The 18,546-nt window shown below is 39.6% G+C and overlaps 2 protein-coding genes across 2 annotated transcripts; one reads left to right on the forward strand and one right to left on the reverse strand.

Moving 5' to 3' along the window:
- Positions 1-965: 965 nt before the first annotated feature.
- LOC111693729 (zinc finger protein 35-like) lies at positions 966-16,115 on the forward strand. Its single transcript, XM_023459206.1, has 3 exons — positions 966-1,311; positions 2,862-3,140; positions 16,039-16,115. Exons 1-3 carry the CDS (start codon positions 1,296-1,298, stop codon positions 16,113-16,115), a joined length of 372 nt encoding a protein of 123 aa, XP_023314974.1. The 5' UTR covers positions 966-1,295.
- Positions 16,116-16,665: 550 nt separating this feature from the next.
- Positions 16,666-18,144, reverse strand: LOC106652797 (ankyrin repeat and SOCS box protein 14-like). The gene is made up of 3 exons (XM_014371936.1): positions 17,895-18,144; positions 17,530-17,809; positions 16,666-17,443 (listed from the first exon to the last, which is right to left on the reverse strand). The coding sequence occupies exons 1-3, from the start codon at positions 18,142-18,144 to the stop codon at positions 16,666-16,668; spliced, it is 1,308 nt and encodes a 435-aa protein (XP_014227422.1).
- Between the last annotated feature and the right edge of the window lie 402 nt (positions 18,145-18,546).

Consider the following 18,546-nt stretch of genomic DNA (forward strand, 5'->3'; position numbering starts at 1 on the left):
TTTGAAAAAATCGAGTTTGCTTACGCACCAAAAATTAGTTCACAAAGATCACACAGATTTCACGTGCAACAAGTGTGAGAGAAAATTTGATAATAAATCAACTTTACTCAAGCACAATAAGATATTCCACGAAGTTTTCAAAGATTATTTATGTGAAAAGTGCGCCAAGAGATTCGGAAATAAACAGAGTTTACTCGTTCATATAAAGACAGTACATGATAATCGTGATCGCGGCAAGAAATGTGAACAAAAAACGGAATGGATTAGACACGCAAAAACAATCCACGAAGGTCGTAATAATTTTATTTTTAGGGTACATAAAAATTACTCATGTGACAAGTGTGGGAAGAAATTTGGATTGAAATCGACTTTGCTCTTACACCAAAAGACGATCCACGAAGGTCGCAAAGATTACGCATGCGATAAATGCGAAAAAAAATTTGGAATCCGAGGCAATTTGAGCAATCATCAAAAGACAGTACATGAACGTCGAAAAGATTACACATGTGACAAGTGCGAGAAGAAGTTTGGACAAAACAGAAATTTGCTCGTCCATCTAAAAACAGTCCATGAAAATCGGAAGGATTTTGCATGCGATAAATGCGAAAAAAAATTTGGACAAAAATCAGATTTGTTCAGGCACAAAAAGACAGTACATGAACGTCGAAATGATTATGCATGTAGTAAATGCGAGAAGAAATTTGGACAAATATCCAATCTGCTCTCCCACCAAAAGACAGTACACGACGGTCGTAGAGATTTCGCATGTGATGCGTGTGAAAAGACATTTGGATACAAATGGGTTATGATTCAGCACCAAAAGACAGTACACGAAGGTCGCAAAGATTTTGCATGCGACAATTGCCAACAGAAATTTGGATTAAAATCGACTTTGCTCATACATCAAAAAACAGTGCACGAAGGTTGCAGAGATTTTACATGCGACAAATGCGAGAAGAAATTCGGAAGTAAATCAAATTTGGTGAAGCACCAAAAGACGGTACACGAAGTTCACAAAGATTTTGCATGCGACAGATGCAAGCAAATATTTGGACTAAAAATGTCATTGATCAGACACCAACAAGCAGTCCACGAAGGTTGCAAAGATTATGCATGCGAAAAGTGCGAGAAGAAATTCGGACAAAAATCAGATTTGTTGAAGCACCAAAAGACGGTCCACGAAGGCCAAAAAGATTATCCATGCGACAAGTGTGATAAGAAATTTGGACAAAAGATACATTTGACCAGACACAAAAAAAACGTTCATAATACACGTGGCACAAATTTGTGAAGCAATGATGATTGAAAAGTGTAAATATACATATATATCTACACTGAGAAAAAAAATTCATTGATTCAATGAAACGTTTAATTGAATACAATCTATGAAATAATTCATTCATCCAACAAAATATTTAATTGTTTTCATGAAACTTTGGTAAAAACATTAAATATTTTGTCGGATGAAATAAAAAAAGATTATTTCAATGAAATTATTTCATAGATTGTATCCAATTAAACGTTTCATTGAATCAATGAATTTTTTTTCTCAGTGTATAATTATTTATAAATTTTTTTCCAACTTTTAAATTAAATTGTGTCTAATTGTTAAAATCTTACCTGGTATCAACTATCATCATCCGTTTCTTCACTGTCGTTGTCGCTTTTAGATTTCGCGTACGTCTAATTACTAGTTTGTGTTCATTTTTTGGCTACTTGGTTCCTGCATCTCTTCATGCAACGATTTAGATTGGCCAATAGTTTGTTTCACATATCTTGTTTGAAACTAGGAACGGATCATTTGATACTGATTATTTCTTTTAAACGAGACGTGATTGATTGTAACAATACGTTTTACCGAGAACTTGAAGCAGAAACCACTTTATATGTTAATTTAAATTAAACAATGGTTTCTAAATTTTTTCCGAATTAGTCACAGCCATCGTAATTTTTTGTTATCCTCTTCTAAGCTAGGCAGTACTTTTATCATATCAGCAAAATCTTATTTTGAAGCTCTTCAAATTACGTGAGCCGCAAACGAAAGTTTTCATGGGGATGCCATTTTTTCCTATCTGCCACTGTAAACATACATACAACCTGAAATTTCCATAAGAAATTATCTACAATACCTTTCATTGACAACCTCTAATATTAACATCATTCATTAGCTTAAACACTATAAATAACTCTTCATTACTGCTTTTTATGGAATACATGTACAAAACATAATGCATAATACTCCGCACACGAAGGACCATTAAGAATTTTTCAAAGCAGTGTCCACGGTGGTTCTTACGTTTTAACTTTGACCGTGATTGAGTTTACGTATTTTGCTTCTTCCTAAAGGAAGCTCTGTGATGTCGTAGAACCAGATATCGCAGGAAAATTTGGTTAACTTATTTAACTTAGATTGAATTCTCAAGATATGTGCAAATAATAATTATAATAATGTTTATAGTAGTTAAGTACTTAGTACGTAAGCAACTTATTTGAAAGCAATTGGTTCTTAGCACGTTGTTTTTTATAAGCTCAAAATGAAGATTAAATTTTTTCAAATATTGTAAGTATGAATAAATAAATCGTTAACTTAATTGTAAACAACGTGATCATATACGATTTTCACATCGTCCCCTCGAACACTGATAATGTTTAGAATGAAAATAAATTAGTTTGAATGTTGTCTTTCTCAATAATACAAGCTTGTACAATTCCAAAACGTAAATTTCACTTGTTCAATGTTCGTAACATCATAATATAGAAGAATCTATCATTTAATTCAGGCATTAAAATGGATAAACGTGAGAGAAAATTCGAAGATTTCTCGGAAAATAATGTGAGTAAACCCGACATTATTGTTTCAGACGACAAAAAATACGTTTGTAATATTTGTCAGGAGTCATTTACACAAGAATCTAGTATGATAACACATAGAGACACAATTCACGATAATCAGAAAAATTACGAATGTGACAAGTGTGAACAAAAATTCGAGTTCCGAAGTCACTTGAGTAGACACCAAGTATCAAAACACAAAAGCCACAAAAATTTTCCATGTGACAATTGCGAGAAGAAATTTTTGAAAAAATCGAGTTTGCTTACGCACCAAAAATTAGTTCACAAAGATCACGAAGATTTCTCATGTAACAAGTGCGAGAGGAAGTTTGAAAATAAATCAACTTTACTCAAGCACAATAAGATATTCCATGAAGTTTTCAAAGATTACTTATGTGAAAAGTGCGCCAAGAGATTCGGAAATAAACAGAGTTTACTCGTGCATATAAAGACAGTACATGAAGAAGGTCGGAATAATTTTATTTTTAGGGTCCATAAAAATTACTCATGTGACAAGTGTGGGAAGAAATTTGGATTAAAATGTAATTGGCTCACCCACCAAAAGACGGTCCACGAAGGTCGTAAAGATTACGCATGCAATAAATGCGAAAAAAAATTTGGAATCCGAGGCAATTTGAGCAAACACCAAAAGACAGTACATGAACGTCGAAAAGATTACACATGTGACAAGTGCGAGAAGAAGTTTGGACAAAACAGAAATTTGCTCGTCCATTTAAAAACAGTCCATGAAAATCGGAAAGATTTTGCATGCGATAAATGCGAAAAAAAATTTGGACACAAGTCAGATTTGTTCAGGCACAAAAAGATAGTACATGAACGTCGAAATGATTACGCATGCGTCTGGTGTGAGAAGAAATTTGGACACGAATGGCTTTTGCTTTCCCACCAAAGAACAGTCCACGAGGGTCGCAAAGATTTCGCATGCGACAGATGCGAGAAGAAATTTGGACATAAAAGGCATTTACTTCAACACCAAACGGTAGTACATGAAGGTCAAAAAGATTATGCGTGTGACAGATGCGAGAAAAAATTTGGACGTAAGCAGACTTTGCTGTCCCACCAAAAGACAGTACACGACGGTCGTAGAGATTTCGCATGTGATACTTGTGAAAAGAAATTTGGATACAAATGGATTATGATTCAGCACCAAAAGACAGTACACGAAGGCCACAAAGATTTCACATGCGATAAATGCGAAAAGAAATTTGGACAAAAACCGGAATTGATAAAACACCAAAGGACAGTTCATGAAGGTTGCAGAGATTATTACGAATGTAATAAATGCGAGAAAAAATTGGGAAGTAAATCATATTTGTTGATGCACCTTAGGACAGTCCACGAAGGTCGCAAAGATTACGCATGCGACAAATGCGAAAAGAAATTTGGACAAAAATCAGATATGTTCAGACACAAAAAGTCAATACATGAAAGTCACAAAGGTTACGCATGCAACAATTGCGAGAAGAAATTCGGAATTAAATCGACTTTGCTCTTACACCAAAAGATGGTCCACGAAGGTCGCAAAGATTACGCGTGCGATAATTGCGAGAAGAAATTCGGACAAAAAGGGCATTTGTTAATCCACTTAAGAACAGTCCATGATGGTCGCAAAGACAATGCCTGCGCCATGTGCGAGAAAACATTTGGAAAAAAATCCAGTTTGCTTTTCCACCAAAAGGTAGTTCATGATGGTTGCAGAGATTACGCATGCGATAAATGCGAGAATAAATTTGGATATAAACATCATTTGCTCAAACACATAAAGAAACGACATGAAAGTCGCAAAGGTTAGGTATGTGACAAGTTCGAGAAAAAATGATGATTGAAAATTGTAAATATACATTTATATTAATAATTATAAATGGACTTTTTTGCGGACTAATAATTAAATTGTTCATAATTTTTCAAATCTTACCTGATATCAATTATCATCGTCCCTTTTTTCATTGCTGTTGTGGCTTCTAGATTTCGCGTACTATTAATTACTTGTCTCTGTTAATTTTTTGGCTAGCGAATAATCAAAACTATGAATAGCGCCGGTACCTAGTAGGCTACTCGATTTTTGATTAACCTCATGTGATGATAAGCAACCCTGAATTGATCAAATATGCGTTAGTTATGAAATTTTTATGAACTGCTGAATACTAAAATACTGATCGATAATAAAAATACGTTTTGTAAAAGTAATAGTTACAACAAATGACGGTAAATTAATAATGTATTGGTCGTGTCAGCGACCTGTTGCCAGTTACCTAAAAGTGAGGAGAAGAGAGTGCACAGGCAAGAAAAATAAATAAATGGTTATTATCAATCAATTAATCAAAGGTCAGACACAATTGTAATTCTGACGGCATAAGGATACAAAATACAAAAACTTAAATCTTTTCAGATTTTTTCATAGAGATTTTTCGAAAACCATTGATTTTTTGAAAAATGTTTTAGAACACAAGAGTATTGGAATCAATCAAAAAACATCCTCGAATTGTTTCAGAATTTTTAGAGACAATTATCCAATTTCTGGAAAATTTGTGGAATCTAATTTCTCAAAATCTTCTCCAATAATAATTCTGAAAAAATTCGAGGGTGTTCTTTTATTGATTATTGATTTGTTCTCTAAACGTTTTTTCTAAACTCAATTGTTTTCGAGCAAAAAATTACACATTCTCACCTGTACATCCATTTTCTTGCACGATGGACGCGATTTTGTTCAAATAAGTTGTTGGAAAATCTGTAAAACTCCTTAATTTACTACAACACTCATGTTCACTTCTGATAGTATTTGAGTTTTTCACCGCAACACTTCGAAAAAAATTCTCAAAGTCGAAGTTTTGCACAAATTTTTACGTTACTTTTTTGTTTAAACATTTATAACTTTCTAACTAAGCACCAAATCTTAAATTTAGCTCGGATACTGAAAAGACATTCAATTTTACGACAAATTGTGTAAGCGCAAAATATTTCCAAAACCCGACACAAAATCGCATTCAAAAGCGAAGAAAAATTTATATTATAGAAAAATCCGAAGACCGGAAAGATTTCGCATGCGACAGATGCGAGAGTAAATTTGGACAAAAAGTGCATCTACTCATTCACCAAAGGACAGTCCACAAAAATAGCAAAGATTATTCATGCGACAAATTCGAGATAAAATTTGGATATAAACAGTCTTTGCTTTCCCATCAAAGAACAGTCCATGAAGGTGGAAGATATTATGCATGTGAAAAATGCGAGAAGAAATTTGCTGTTCAATGGAATTTAATCGAGCACCATTAAACAGTCCATGAGGGTTGAAAAGATTACGCATGTGACCAGTGTGAGAAGAAATTTACACAAAAATCAAATTTGCTAACTCACTTACAGGTAGTTCACAAAAATCGCAAAAATTACGCGTGCGACAATTGCATGAAGAAATTTGGATATAAATCGAGTTTGCTATCTCACCAAGAGACAATCCGTAAAGGTTGTAAAGGTATCATATAAATATTTATTGGATTGAAATTTCTGCGTGTACGGAAAAAAATTTTGTTTTTAATGACATTACTTTACCAATAAACCATAGTTCGATATGAAATCGAGTATTGTTATGAGTATGATGATATTATCATCAAGAAATTGAAAATCACTAATATACGAGAGTGAAAAAATTATGAAATAACATACTAAGGGCAATAAATTAATTAACTGGTCTGTTATAAAAAATTTTGACCTTGCATTTAGTGGAAATTTGTCGTAAATTTAGATATATTTTATAAATTAAAGTAAATGATACTGAAGTTTACTTATGGTGCTTTTACATTAAATATTTGTTAAAACTTAAAATACATTCGCACAAGTTATCGCTGTCGATGCAAAATTAATGAAAAATAATTAATTCTATACTCAATTTAAAAAAATTTGATTCGAATGATTGTTTTGGAACTGATTTATTTTTTGCATTAATTGCATATAAAATTTAACCAAAACACATTACAGTTAAAGCCAGCCTTGGCCGCTAGATGGCAAGTACCTCCATATGTAAATCTGCAAGTGGCAAAGTCAAAATAATTTTATAATAAAGCACTATTTAACCTGTGTTTGCTCACAGTGAACTATTCATAATTTTTCTTTTTACTCTATGCTTTTTGTCAAAACTAATTGAAGACGCAAAAAGATGTCCATTTTGAGAATGAGCGACTAAAGTGATCTGCGATACAGAAAGATAACCGTTTACAAATATTCGCGCATATTCGCGTAGAAATTTGCAGCTGCCGCAGATTCATCATTACAATCGAGCGTCGGGAGAAAACAAAATTTAATGAGCTCGAGCGGATACGCTTCGAAGAAGCAGGTCACCGCATCACGCAACAGAAGGTACACGCGTGTGCCACACGTTACGTATAATCTCTCCGGGACGTATTTCAATCCTCGGTCAAACGGCATACTTGTGCCACACAGCTAAAAAGAGGAGGCAAAAAAGAGAGTAGAGGACTGGGAAATTTTTTTTGTTAAATGCTGTACTAACGAGATTGCCTTTGTCGCGAACGAATTAACAGTTACAAGGCACTTATGCGTGTGTGTTTGTGTAGGCGAAAAAGGGAAAAGTTCATATTTTTTCAGGCTCATTCATTGGTGCGGTGGGGTACTCTACATTTTGTGCGCACCACGTACATGAATGATTCGTTATATTCCTAAGCTGCTCTTGAGACGATACGGACGTGTATATATATCACAGAACTCGCAGCTCGTAGCTGTGCATCGCACACGTATACATCAACTGTTCAGGGAATATATCGACGCCTCTTACGAAAAGTAGGAAGTTTACATTTAACTTAACACGTAAACTACCTACTTTTCGTAAGAGGCGTCGATATGTGCGTGTGTGTGTGTGCCCATCCGGCTGTGCATCGTAGAGGATGCAGTTGGCCGGTATACGTATGTGCGAGCGTAAAGAGACGCGATGGTCGATCGAGTCCCGCAGGCTGCAATTACAAAGCGTGTGTATGAGATATATGTATATACGTATATAGTGTGTAGAAAGCTGCACGCGAGTCCAAATACGACGTGTCCTTATATATATATATAGTCAGGCCAGCGGCGACGATGACGACGACGACGACGTCGACGACCAGACGCTCCAGTCGAGTCTTTGATCTTCCGTCTATGACGCGCTGCCGCCGATCTATCGTCCTTATAACTGTATATAGCTCGGATGCGTATCAACTGCGTAGAGCAGTTTATATATAGCTCTCTCTTCCTCTCTCTCTCTCTCTCTCTCTCATCCCCGAGCGCCGCAACGAGCTTTTATATACTTACTCTTTTTTAACGGCCACCGATTCTCTCTCTCGATTCTCCTGCGTAGCTGCGCAGCTATATAGCAGCGGCAAGCAGCGGTAGTACGGCAATGATTAATTGAGAGACAAAATTATTACATTATCGGCGGTCGTTAGCAAATTGTAGATATTTTATCGTTACTTTTTTTTTGTCCCTTTCTCTCGTTATAGAGCTTGCAGCTAGCCAATGCGTATAGACTACTATAGTAATAGCACGAGCTTGCAGTGCACGTGTGTGTGCGAGCCATGGATGTGCCAGCGTATAATAATATAGCTGCAGCGACCGCACGTTCTCCTGGCTCCTCTCTCTCGCGTATATAGCCTCGCCCCGCGTTTATTCGAAACACGAACTTTATGCGAACTCTAATCGAGGCAACTTTCTGAATAATGCATTTATACACTTTGGAGCTTTCTCTCCCTCGCGCGCGCGGCGGCGGCAACTTTCCTTAGCTGCTGCTGCACAACACATAAAATGGACTTTGAAAAATTGACGTTTAATTCCTATACATATCCGCGTATAAGGTAATAATAAGCGACGTTTCGTTTAATTTTATCTCTCTCTCTTACTCGAGGCTTATATAGTTGTTGCAGCAGCAGCAGCAGCAGCACGCGCGAGATTCTCGACTAATGCTCTTGGCGCGCTTCCTAGCTCATGCTGCCACACTGTTGCTGTACAACACAAACTTTTCACTTTTGATAATGAATGAAAATTCCAGGCTTGATACAATAAAAATTTAATTACCGCCAGCCGAGTACACACGAGTCTCGTATTTTCTACGCTGATACTGTACTATACGCACCGAGAGTGCTGCAAAAGTTCAAATATAACGTCAGCGCGCGCGCGAGATCTTGAATAAGATCTTGGGCGCTTGCAAAATGAAGTATTAATGCGAATAAAAGTGATATCAAGACCCCGGGTCGACGAGTATTTAACGAAATTTATTACTCACTGGCAGAGTAGCGTGGGAAAATTTATTTGATAGCTTATTTTTTGCGCTAAATAATAATATAATTTAGCTCGAGTTTCATTATCGTAATGTACAGTATAGAGCTTTGCGTCGGGTCCATTATATCTACGTTGAAGCGTGGACACATCCACTCGTTGACGTATCACTGAAAAAATTTGATACGTAGCTTTTTTCATGAATAAAACATATTGGTGTGTGGTATTTTCTCGCAAATACCAAAGACATTATTACTCTACTTGAGCGAATCTTTCAACGCTGCAATCCATTCTCATTTGCAGACGTTCTAAACGAACCTAATATCTCATTATGCTGACTTTCTCTCTCTCTCTCTCTCTCTTCTACTTTATGCTCTCACATTTTGACTGGCGGAGTTTGGACGTACGCATCAAGTACTTCCAAACTGACTGATATATTTAATTTCTGGCTTTCACACTTGGCTTAGAAAATAACAACTTGGTAAAAAAAAAATTTTGAATTTAAAGCAAATTGAATGTAAAATCATACGTCAATACCGATACTAAATTTAGAACATGTATTTTAATGAAAAAATTAAATAAAAAAGATTAAATTATATGCTCAAATTTAAATATTACGATTGAAAAGTCATGTTTTGATACTAATTAAGTCTCATTTCAAACTTCCACCACTAGATGGCGAGTACCTATATGTTTCTAAATCTGCAAGTGGCAAGTTGAAAATAATTGTATAAGTCAAAACTGTTGCTACAATTTTATTTTGAAGGTTGTGTTGTATTGCAATATTGTATTATAATGACAATCAAAAGTTTTTTGGCCTGAAAGAAATCGATTTACACTATTATTTTCTTCCATTATCTTTTTATATCGGCAACCGAGCACGCACGCAATAACACTTCAAGAGAGCATTTAGAGTCTCTGGATAAGCTTTCACCTCGATGCCTCTCGTTCACACCTGCGCAGCCGATATTGTCACTGTGCCAAGATCATACAGCCCCTCGTGCACCTCCTATCTTTTTTCATCCATCTTTTCCGAACCGCTTGTACGCTCTCGTTTCTGATTATTGAGTAATTTTTTTTTCTCTCTTCATTCGATCATGCACAATCACCGCGACGTTCCAATGAAAAATCAGCACGAGATCGAGCGTACATTTTATAAACTTCGAATGTAAAAAAGTTTTCGAGATAAAATTATGCTTTCTCGCGTCGTGAGGCAAGGAAAAAAGAGATGAAAAATAAGCGTGCATTCATTCACCAGAGCGAAGGAGAGAGAGAGAGAGAGGGAGCGTTGACGTGCACAAAATGGTCAAGTAAAAATTATTCAAAATATTGAGATTCCGCTCGTACACGCCGCTCGAATAAATATCATACCTTCTCGCTTTTTTTACAGCATCTTATGTATCCTCCTCTCGGCATGTCTCTCTCTCTCTCTCTCTCTGCCTATATAGCAGCTACTATCTGCCTCATCTCTCTCTCTCTCACTGGGGCTAGGTTTCTATGTACACACATAGTTATGTACGCCTATATAACGGTGGGGCCGGGGCCGCGTGCATCAGCTACGTCGATCGATTGCCCGCAGCATTTCGAGGTTCAAACTCCTCTCTCACGAGCGCGAGAGCGGTATACACTACTAAATCTATATATAGCCAGCATGCAGCATGTATGTGTGCTGTGCTGTGCTAGCCCACTATGCTACAGCAGCAGCATATCGAGCAGCAGCCGCCGCAAAATCCTACGAATTGAAATGTCTGCCCATGAATGAGGATTTTTACAATTGCGTGTAAGGAGCGCGCTTCGTTTCCGTCGTCTTTCGAGCATCCGTGCAATTCGCTGCTTATAATGCAATCGCATTTCGAAATTTTTACATTTTAGTTTTTTGAATAACTATGATGCAGATATTTACTGGATATTTCGTTCGATATTGTTTAAAAATTATTCGTTCGAGTGCACTTTTCGATAAATTGAACTAGGGTCCGAAATCGTTGTTCAGTAGTACGAACGCGGAATAGTCAGACATACTCATAGGAAATTTGCCCGGTAAACAATTTCAACTTGATTGAAAATCTCATCGAAGCATGCTAAATACCATTTGATTACATTTCAATATTTAACGTTGGAATAATTGTTGGTGTCATTTAGCCGTTTAACGCCGGAGAGAGAGCTGTTGCTCGAGCGTTTCGTTATAACAAGCCAACGATATCCGCGCTCTTTTCTGCACTTTTTCATCGTCGTCGTTTCTCTCAACTTTGTCCCGTGTTTTTTTGTTCTCTCCTCTTTTACTTTCTCGCATCGAGGCCAAGAATTTGGCACGCATCTCTCTCTCTCTCTCTATCTGCAAATTGATTCAGTGCTAGATTTGAAAGTAATATTTTTAAATCCCGATATACGAACTGATGAAATTAACAATGGTACGTATACTGTATACGAGAATATGTATACTATATATCGGTATACATGCATACACGTCCAAACGAAGCCAAGTGTTTTGCATTTTGGCAATTAGGACTAATTGTACGTTTAAATGGAGGGGTGAGTATGAAAGGTAAGTTGTCTGCGATGCATAACAATGAGCTGCTGCACTAGAGAGAGAGAGAGATAGAGAGAGAAGGAGGAGGAGGAAGAGGAGAGTGAGAAAGAAAGAGAGAGATAGAGGTAGAGAGGAATGTAGAGGGGCTGGAAGATAATCTACGCGGAACATGTATATTTATGCATTCGACTTATCCGGGCGAGGTATACATATAATAAATGACAAATTAATACACGAGCTTTCGAATATCCATCGACGCTAACTGCGTATTATATAACGTAGTCGCGCGCGAATATTATCAACGCGATCGCTTCTCTCTCGTTGCCGCGAGTATTTACCGATGAAAAATGAGCAAAATAAAAGCCAAAACGATCGTTATTATTAAGGATGTAACGCTTTTCCTTCGTCTTCCTCCTCCTCTTTTTATTTTTAACGCAGGTGCCGGGAGCTTAATCGCCTCTATAAAAACTATGATTACGTCGGCGAATAAGTTTTGACGGCCAGAGGCGCGACGTCGGCGGCGGCAGCGGCAAAAGTGAAATACTTCGGAGGGTGGTGTGTGTGTGTGTGTGTAGCTAGTAATTATGAAAAATGCGATGCGCGCCCGAGTCGAGGCAGCAGCACAGCAGCAAGCAGCAGCAAGGCAGCAAGAATCGTGTATATATGGTAGAGAGAATTTCCTCTCGAAGACTTTCCAGAGACAAGTATATATTATGAAAATTCGCAGCAGTAGCAGCAGTGGCAGCAGTGGCAGGCTAGGCGAAATAGACAATTGGTCATAATGCAGCACATTGCACATTTGAGCTCGCGCAGAGAGCATCGTATACACGTATATACAGTGACAAGAGCAAGCTCAGCAGCATGTCGTGTGTCTATGTGTGTGTGTGTGTGTGTATGTATAATAACTCGCCTCGACAAGTATACACACACATACATAGTTGCAGAGAGCGAGCGAGCGAGCGAGAGCTAGAGAGTACGAAATCGAGGCGCGGCCAGGCTTTGCTGCTGCTGCTGCTGCACATGTATTAGTGGTGGTGCTAGTAGTAGTGGTGGTAGAGAGTTCACCCATTTGCTTGCCTCACCTACACACCTACACACACACACACACACAACCTACACACACCCATATACACGGTATAGACGAAGAGAGAGCTTGACTAGGTATACACCAGCGGGAGCAGCAGCAGCAGAAGCTCGGACGCGCGCGCACGAACAGAGAGAAAGATAGCGCCGTTGCCGCCGCCGTTGCCGCCGTTGCGCGCCGTGTGCGTATTGATCTCTCGCGAGACTCCACTCTGACTCTCTGCTCTCTCTCTCTCTCTCTCTCTCTCTCTCTCTCTCGCTCGCTGCTGCTGCTTTGGATCTAGCTCTCTGCCTGGCGGTGGCGGGTGGCTGCTGCTGCTGGCTCTGCGCGAGAGAGAGCTGGCGACTGGCGAGTCTACACTCGAGAGCCTATACACACGCGGCGTAACTACAGTAATACCTATATACTCGAAAATATATCTCTCTCTCTGCACATTTGTGGCGCGAGCGAGCGAACGAGTCCCTTTCGTTTGGGGCTACCTATATGTATGCATACGCACACACATACAGCGAAATGCCAGCGCCTCCCTTACACTACATCGTGTGTGACCCCTTCACGCATAAGCAGCGACTCTTCTGTGTATAACTGCGCCTTCGATTCCTGTATCGAGACCATTTGCCCTACGATGCATAACTGCGTACACCCGAGGGCCCACGCTTTATACTCATACATGCACACATAGACAGGTCTAAGTATACGAAACATTATGTGCGTGCAACACACTTTCGATGCCACGATGAATTATCAATTGCGCTGCTTTTATCTTTATACACAGACTCGGAAATTAAACCCTTTTAACCTTCCCTACATACAGTGTGTAATACATATAGCAGCCGCGGGATGTACATAAGCTGTCTTAAGCGCCGAGGCTATATCGATTATCTTCAAGAATACTATCGCGCGCGCGGCGCATCTTCTCTGCCACCTCCTCCACCTCCTACTCATCTCGACACCAACTACTACTACTCCTCCGTATAATATAGAGACAAGATGAAGAGGCTTAAATCAATTGATTTTTCATTACACCGAGAATAATTACGTCGATTAAGAAGACGAATTCCGTTGCTCGATCGCGCGCGCTGCGGCGCCAGCTCCATCCAGTCGATTAATGACACATTTTCCGTAGCGGCAGCAGCAGCAGCACCTATATAGCGACCGCCGCCGCCTTCGCGCGAATTAGTATATACTTGTTTCGAGTCAACAACGCGACGATGTATTCGATGATTATCTCGATGATTTTCTGTATGTCTAGCATACTTTTGCGCGATATACCCGGACAAAAAGCTTTTATAAAGTCGGGTGTGAAGTTCCTAGCGAATCTATATCTCGCAAGTTCTCGTGTAGCGGAGCTTTTTTTATCGAAGAAGAGGCTCGTGCGCTTCTCGTCGGGTGGTAAAAAATTGATTAGACCAATTAGTAACGATCGCATCTTGTCTGTGTGTGTACGTGTCTGCTATATACGTATAATCTTCGTGCTTCTCGAAGAGTGTATCGATCTTTTTGGGCTATATACGCGCAGCCATATAACGCAAGCTCGTTTTGATAATATAATCCATCGTTTACAAAATACCGATACGAATCTACTTGTATATATGCGCGCACGTCGATCACTTATGCTAATGATCGCCGCTGCGCTGCGCACTTATTTCCGGGCCGCTCTCTCTCTCTCTTTCTCTAGCACAAATTGCTCGCCCCCCACTGATGCAGCGCCAAACTCGAGTTAGCAATAGAGAGAGAGGGAGAGAGAGATAAAGTGAGAATAATACGTATAAATAGAAATACGCCCAGACTGTGTAACTTTCGCGAACGAAATACCTCGGCTGAATAATGAAATTTGGCCTCGCGCGCCCATACTCCAAGTTGAACTCGCAGCTGTAGGTGTGTGTAAAATACAAGATCTGCAAGCTCTGTGGGAGCAGATCCTCTCTCTCTCTCTCTCTCTCTCCATGTCGAGATTTCGAGTAAATGGCCTCGATAAGCAACAAGAGATAGAGACACACACACATCCACTCAGCACCTCTACCTAGACCATAATGTATGCAGATTCGTGCGGAGCTCAATATATATACGTGCGCTGCGGCACATCTTGCCAGAAGGGGCATGGCCCTTTCTATCAAGGTTAGCACAAGGATGCAGTAGTCGGTGGTGCGGCAAACCTTATTCAAGCCACCGCAGCACAAAACGCAACCAGCTCGACTCCGAAGCGATTCCGGAGTGTCGAGTCGGCGGCTCTTGTGCCGACTACCGCTCTGCCTGCTGCCGTGTAACTCTAACTTCGAGCTGCTGCTGCTGCTGCTGCTGCTGGCCTTTGGGCTCCCTGAAAGTCCGAAACGCGATCGTGTCTACATGCATGATAGAAGCACAAAATGTTCGAGAGTTTAGAGGTCTCGTACGACGAGCTTGCAACTGCAATATGCACACGACCTGAAAAATGAGCTTGAACAAATTTAATCTGATCTAATAAAAAAACAACTTAATTTCACGATATAGGTACCACTGACAAAAGAAATCATTGTAATTTGTACGAACGTTTCAGTACATTCGCGATGCACCACCATCGCCTCCGCCGCTGCATGGAAATGAGTAAGCAAGTCTTCATCGGCACGGAAAAATTTGTTTATAAATCATAGTAAGTTTATTGAAAAGAACAATATTAATAAGCAATTTCGACGTAGTCTTCTAATGGCTAAAAGCATTAATTAATAATAAATCATCTTAGACTTACATTGAATCCACAAAATAATTACGTTTGTGTAATATTTCGGATTAAGAAAAAATACATCATAGCATTGCTAATTAAATGTTATACTAATTTTAATTGGTTTAATATTTAATTAGCTACGATGATCTATTTAGTTTTTTTTCTAAACGCAATTATTCATATTTTTTTGTTTTTCTAACGCTGAAAAACAACAATTCGGCCTGGGCAGTTTACCCTATCATATAAAAAGAAGAAAGAATAATTATTGCACATCCAAAAGCGGTCATTTATTGATCGAAGGCGGCCCATCACTAGTCCAAGTACCCTATAACATTGCTTAATATTGGGCAAACCTTGTAAATTACATTAAAATTTGTATATTCAATTTATAATATTTATTCATCAAGTGGTCATTAACTGGTAAGTGGTCAGAAACTGGGAAGTTTACCTCTATACAATTTATATAAGTCGAAAGTTGATTGAAACTGTAGGTAGGATAATATTAGATTAACTTTTTTACATTCAATTTATAAGTAATGATAATTGATCAAACGGTCATTAACTGGTAGGTAGTCAGAAACTGGGCGGTTGACCTTTTATAACTTTTAATTTCATTTTTAGTTGATTGCTCGCCATACCTGGCTGTATGGACCAGAATACAAGCAGTGATCATGGTATTACTAATAAGTGTAAAGTAAATAGAAAATGTAATTGTGAGAAAAATTAATTTTATTCATCATACTTTTGTTCATAAAATATTACAGAATTACATTTTTTTAAACAATTATATACAGCTTTACATTCTAAAATTTTTTAAGCTTTTACCAAGTTAGATACTTGATGAAAAAAGTTCAATTTTCTTCTGACTATTTATTCCAAGTTGTACAATTAACCAATTACTACTAATTCTAGAATCAAATAATGTTACAATAGAGTATTAGGAGGGAGGTTCTCATCAAGCTGGACCAGAAAATAAATTTTTTGTTGTTGTACTTTCGAATAGCTTATACATTCAAGAATCCCTGGCTAAAATCTCGTATGTAAATTCGCATTTTTAGTCGGTCAAACTCAGGATCGAGAGTAAGCGCTTACACGGCTCTTAATGGCAGTTAACGACTTTAAACGCGTTTTTCTCAAAACCATGTTTTTCGAGACTGGCGCCAAGATATCTTAAAAACTATTATATAGATATCGTGATGAATTTTTTTATTTTAAAGTTTATTAAATTTCCTGGATCTTCGACGACTATCACGAGCTTTGGCCTGCAACCGCCGCGCAGATATTGCCCAAATCTCGGTTGTTCAGATTTTCCAGGACCATTTCGCAGCACTCGAGCGGCAGCCGTTCGTGTATCAGTTCCCTAAAAGGACCCAGTGCCCAGCGCCGAAAAAATCCTCTCGATAGTTTTTCGTACATATGCAAAAACACATTAAAAGTCGTATAATTCGATCTATAATACGGCCCTATTCCACGACTCGCGAAAATGAAGTAGTCCATATACGTGAGTAGTTTTTCCTCTTCTTCGGGCCGCAACTGGATCAGATCGTAGAGCGACAGGCTTGAATTTATCTTAATTTTCTTCACTTCCTTCGCGAACGTCTTGTTATTGCACCCGTATCTTATAAGATCCGACGACTTCTCGAACAGACCGTGTTTAGCGAAAAATTGCATGATCGTCAGGGCGTCGCTTCGGCTAAAATCGTATCCCCTTGTCTCGAGATGCTCGGCGACGGCCAGGGCACCGGATGCTGCTCTCAGTAAACCATTATTACCAAAGTACGACCATTTTGGATCGATTATCGTTGGAAAGCGGCATTTGGACAAATCAGCGCCGTGATTCAAGAGCACATCGACGGTATTGGGCAAAATATTCGCCACGGCCAACTGCAACGCCGTGTTACCGTCGTTGTCCTCGGCGTCGACCTGCACCGTCCGATGGATGTCGTCGCAGATCTTGAATAGAATCTTGGCCGATTTGTCGTCTCGGTTTTTGTTGCAGATGACGTGTAAAAGAGTCGATCCCTCGCTGTCGATTAAATTCACATTTGCGCAGCTCTTCTGAGTAGTACTTCGGCCATTTTTTCTTTGCGATTGAGCAAAACCCGATTCAACGCTGTTTCGCCGCGATCGTTAAAAGCATCGACTAGCACCGTCTTGTTGATTTCTTCACAGATCTCGAAAAATCGCTCCAATAAGCCGTCGTCCTCGAATCTGTCGCAAATAACTTGCAAAGGAGTCGATCCGTCATTTCTCATGGCCGCATTCGGATCGGCGCCTCGTTTCAGCAGCGATTCGACCGTCTCCTTTTTGTCGACTGGATTCTTCAGAGCCAAAAGCAACGGTGTGTTGCCTCTGTTGTCTCGGGCTTCGAGCTGTTTCGCTAGACATTCGTCTTCGGGTAAGTCGAGCAACATCCTCAGCAAGTCGGTGTCGCTGCTGTAAGTTTCGCAAACAACGTGCAGCGGCAGAAGTCGTACTGGCGCCGGCCCTCAGCAGCACTTCGGCTAGCCTCTTTTTGTCTCGAGTCGCGGTCCAGTGCAACGCAGTCCTGTCCATCGGGTCTTGGGCATCGACCCGATCAGCCGCTGGATACTCGTCGCTGTCGAGCTCGAGTAACATTTTCGCCAAGTCAGTGTGGTCGGAGTAGCCATGCGAGCAAATACGGAGAAGAGGCGTCAATCCCGCTGTATCGGTGGAGTTCGGATCGGCGCCGTGGCTCAGCAACATTTTAGCCAAACGAATATTGCGATCGTCCACGGCCAAGTGTAACGGCGGATGGATTTTGGATCTTGGCGCGCGGCAATTGGGATCTTGGCCGGCCTCGAGAAATTTCTCGACGACGTCGTCGTAGCCGAGCCTGCAGGCCACGTGGAAATGCGTCACGCCGTCCTCGTCGACGTAGTTCGCGTCGTACCTGTTGTATACGCGAATAAAAAGCCAGCGGATCGTCGCTCTGTAGTATCTTTTCAATCTCATTACATAATTGTGATATGAGGCGTCGCGATCGTACAGTGAATGTCCGCTATCGGTGGAGCTAAGCGCTCTAGCTGCATGATGCAGTGGCGTGGCGTGAAGCAGCATTGGCTGCCCGTCTTCTTCCGATTCGGGCTCGTCTCTGTAGCCGCATCT

Source organism: Trichogramma pretiosum, unplaced genomic scaffold (genome assembly GCF_000599845.2).
Source record: "Trichogramma pretiosum strain Unisexual culture from Peru unplaced genomic scaffold, Tpre_2.0 scaffold58, whole genome shotgun sequence".
Taxonomy (NCBI): Eukaryota; Metazoa; Arthropoda; class Insecta; order Hymenoptera; family Trichogrammatidae; genus Trichogramma; species Trichogramma pretiosum.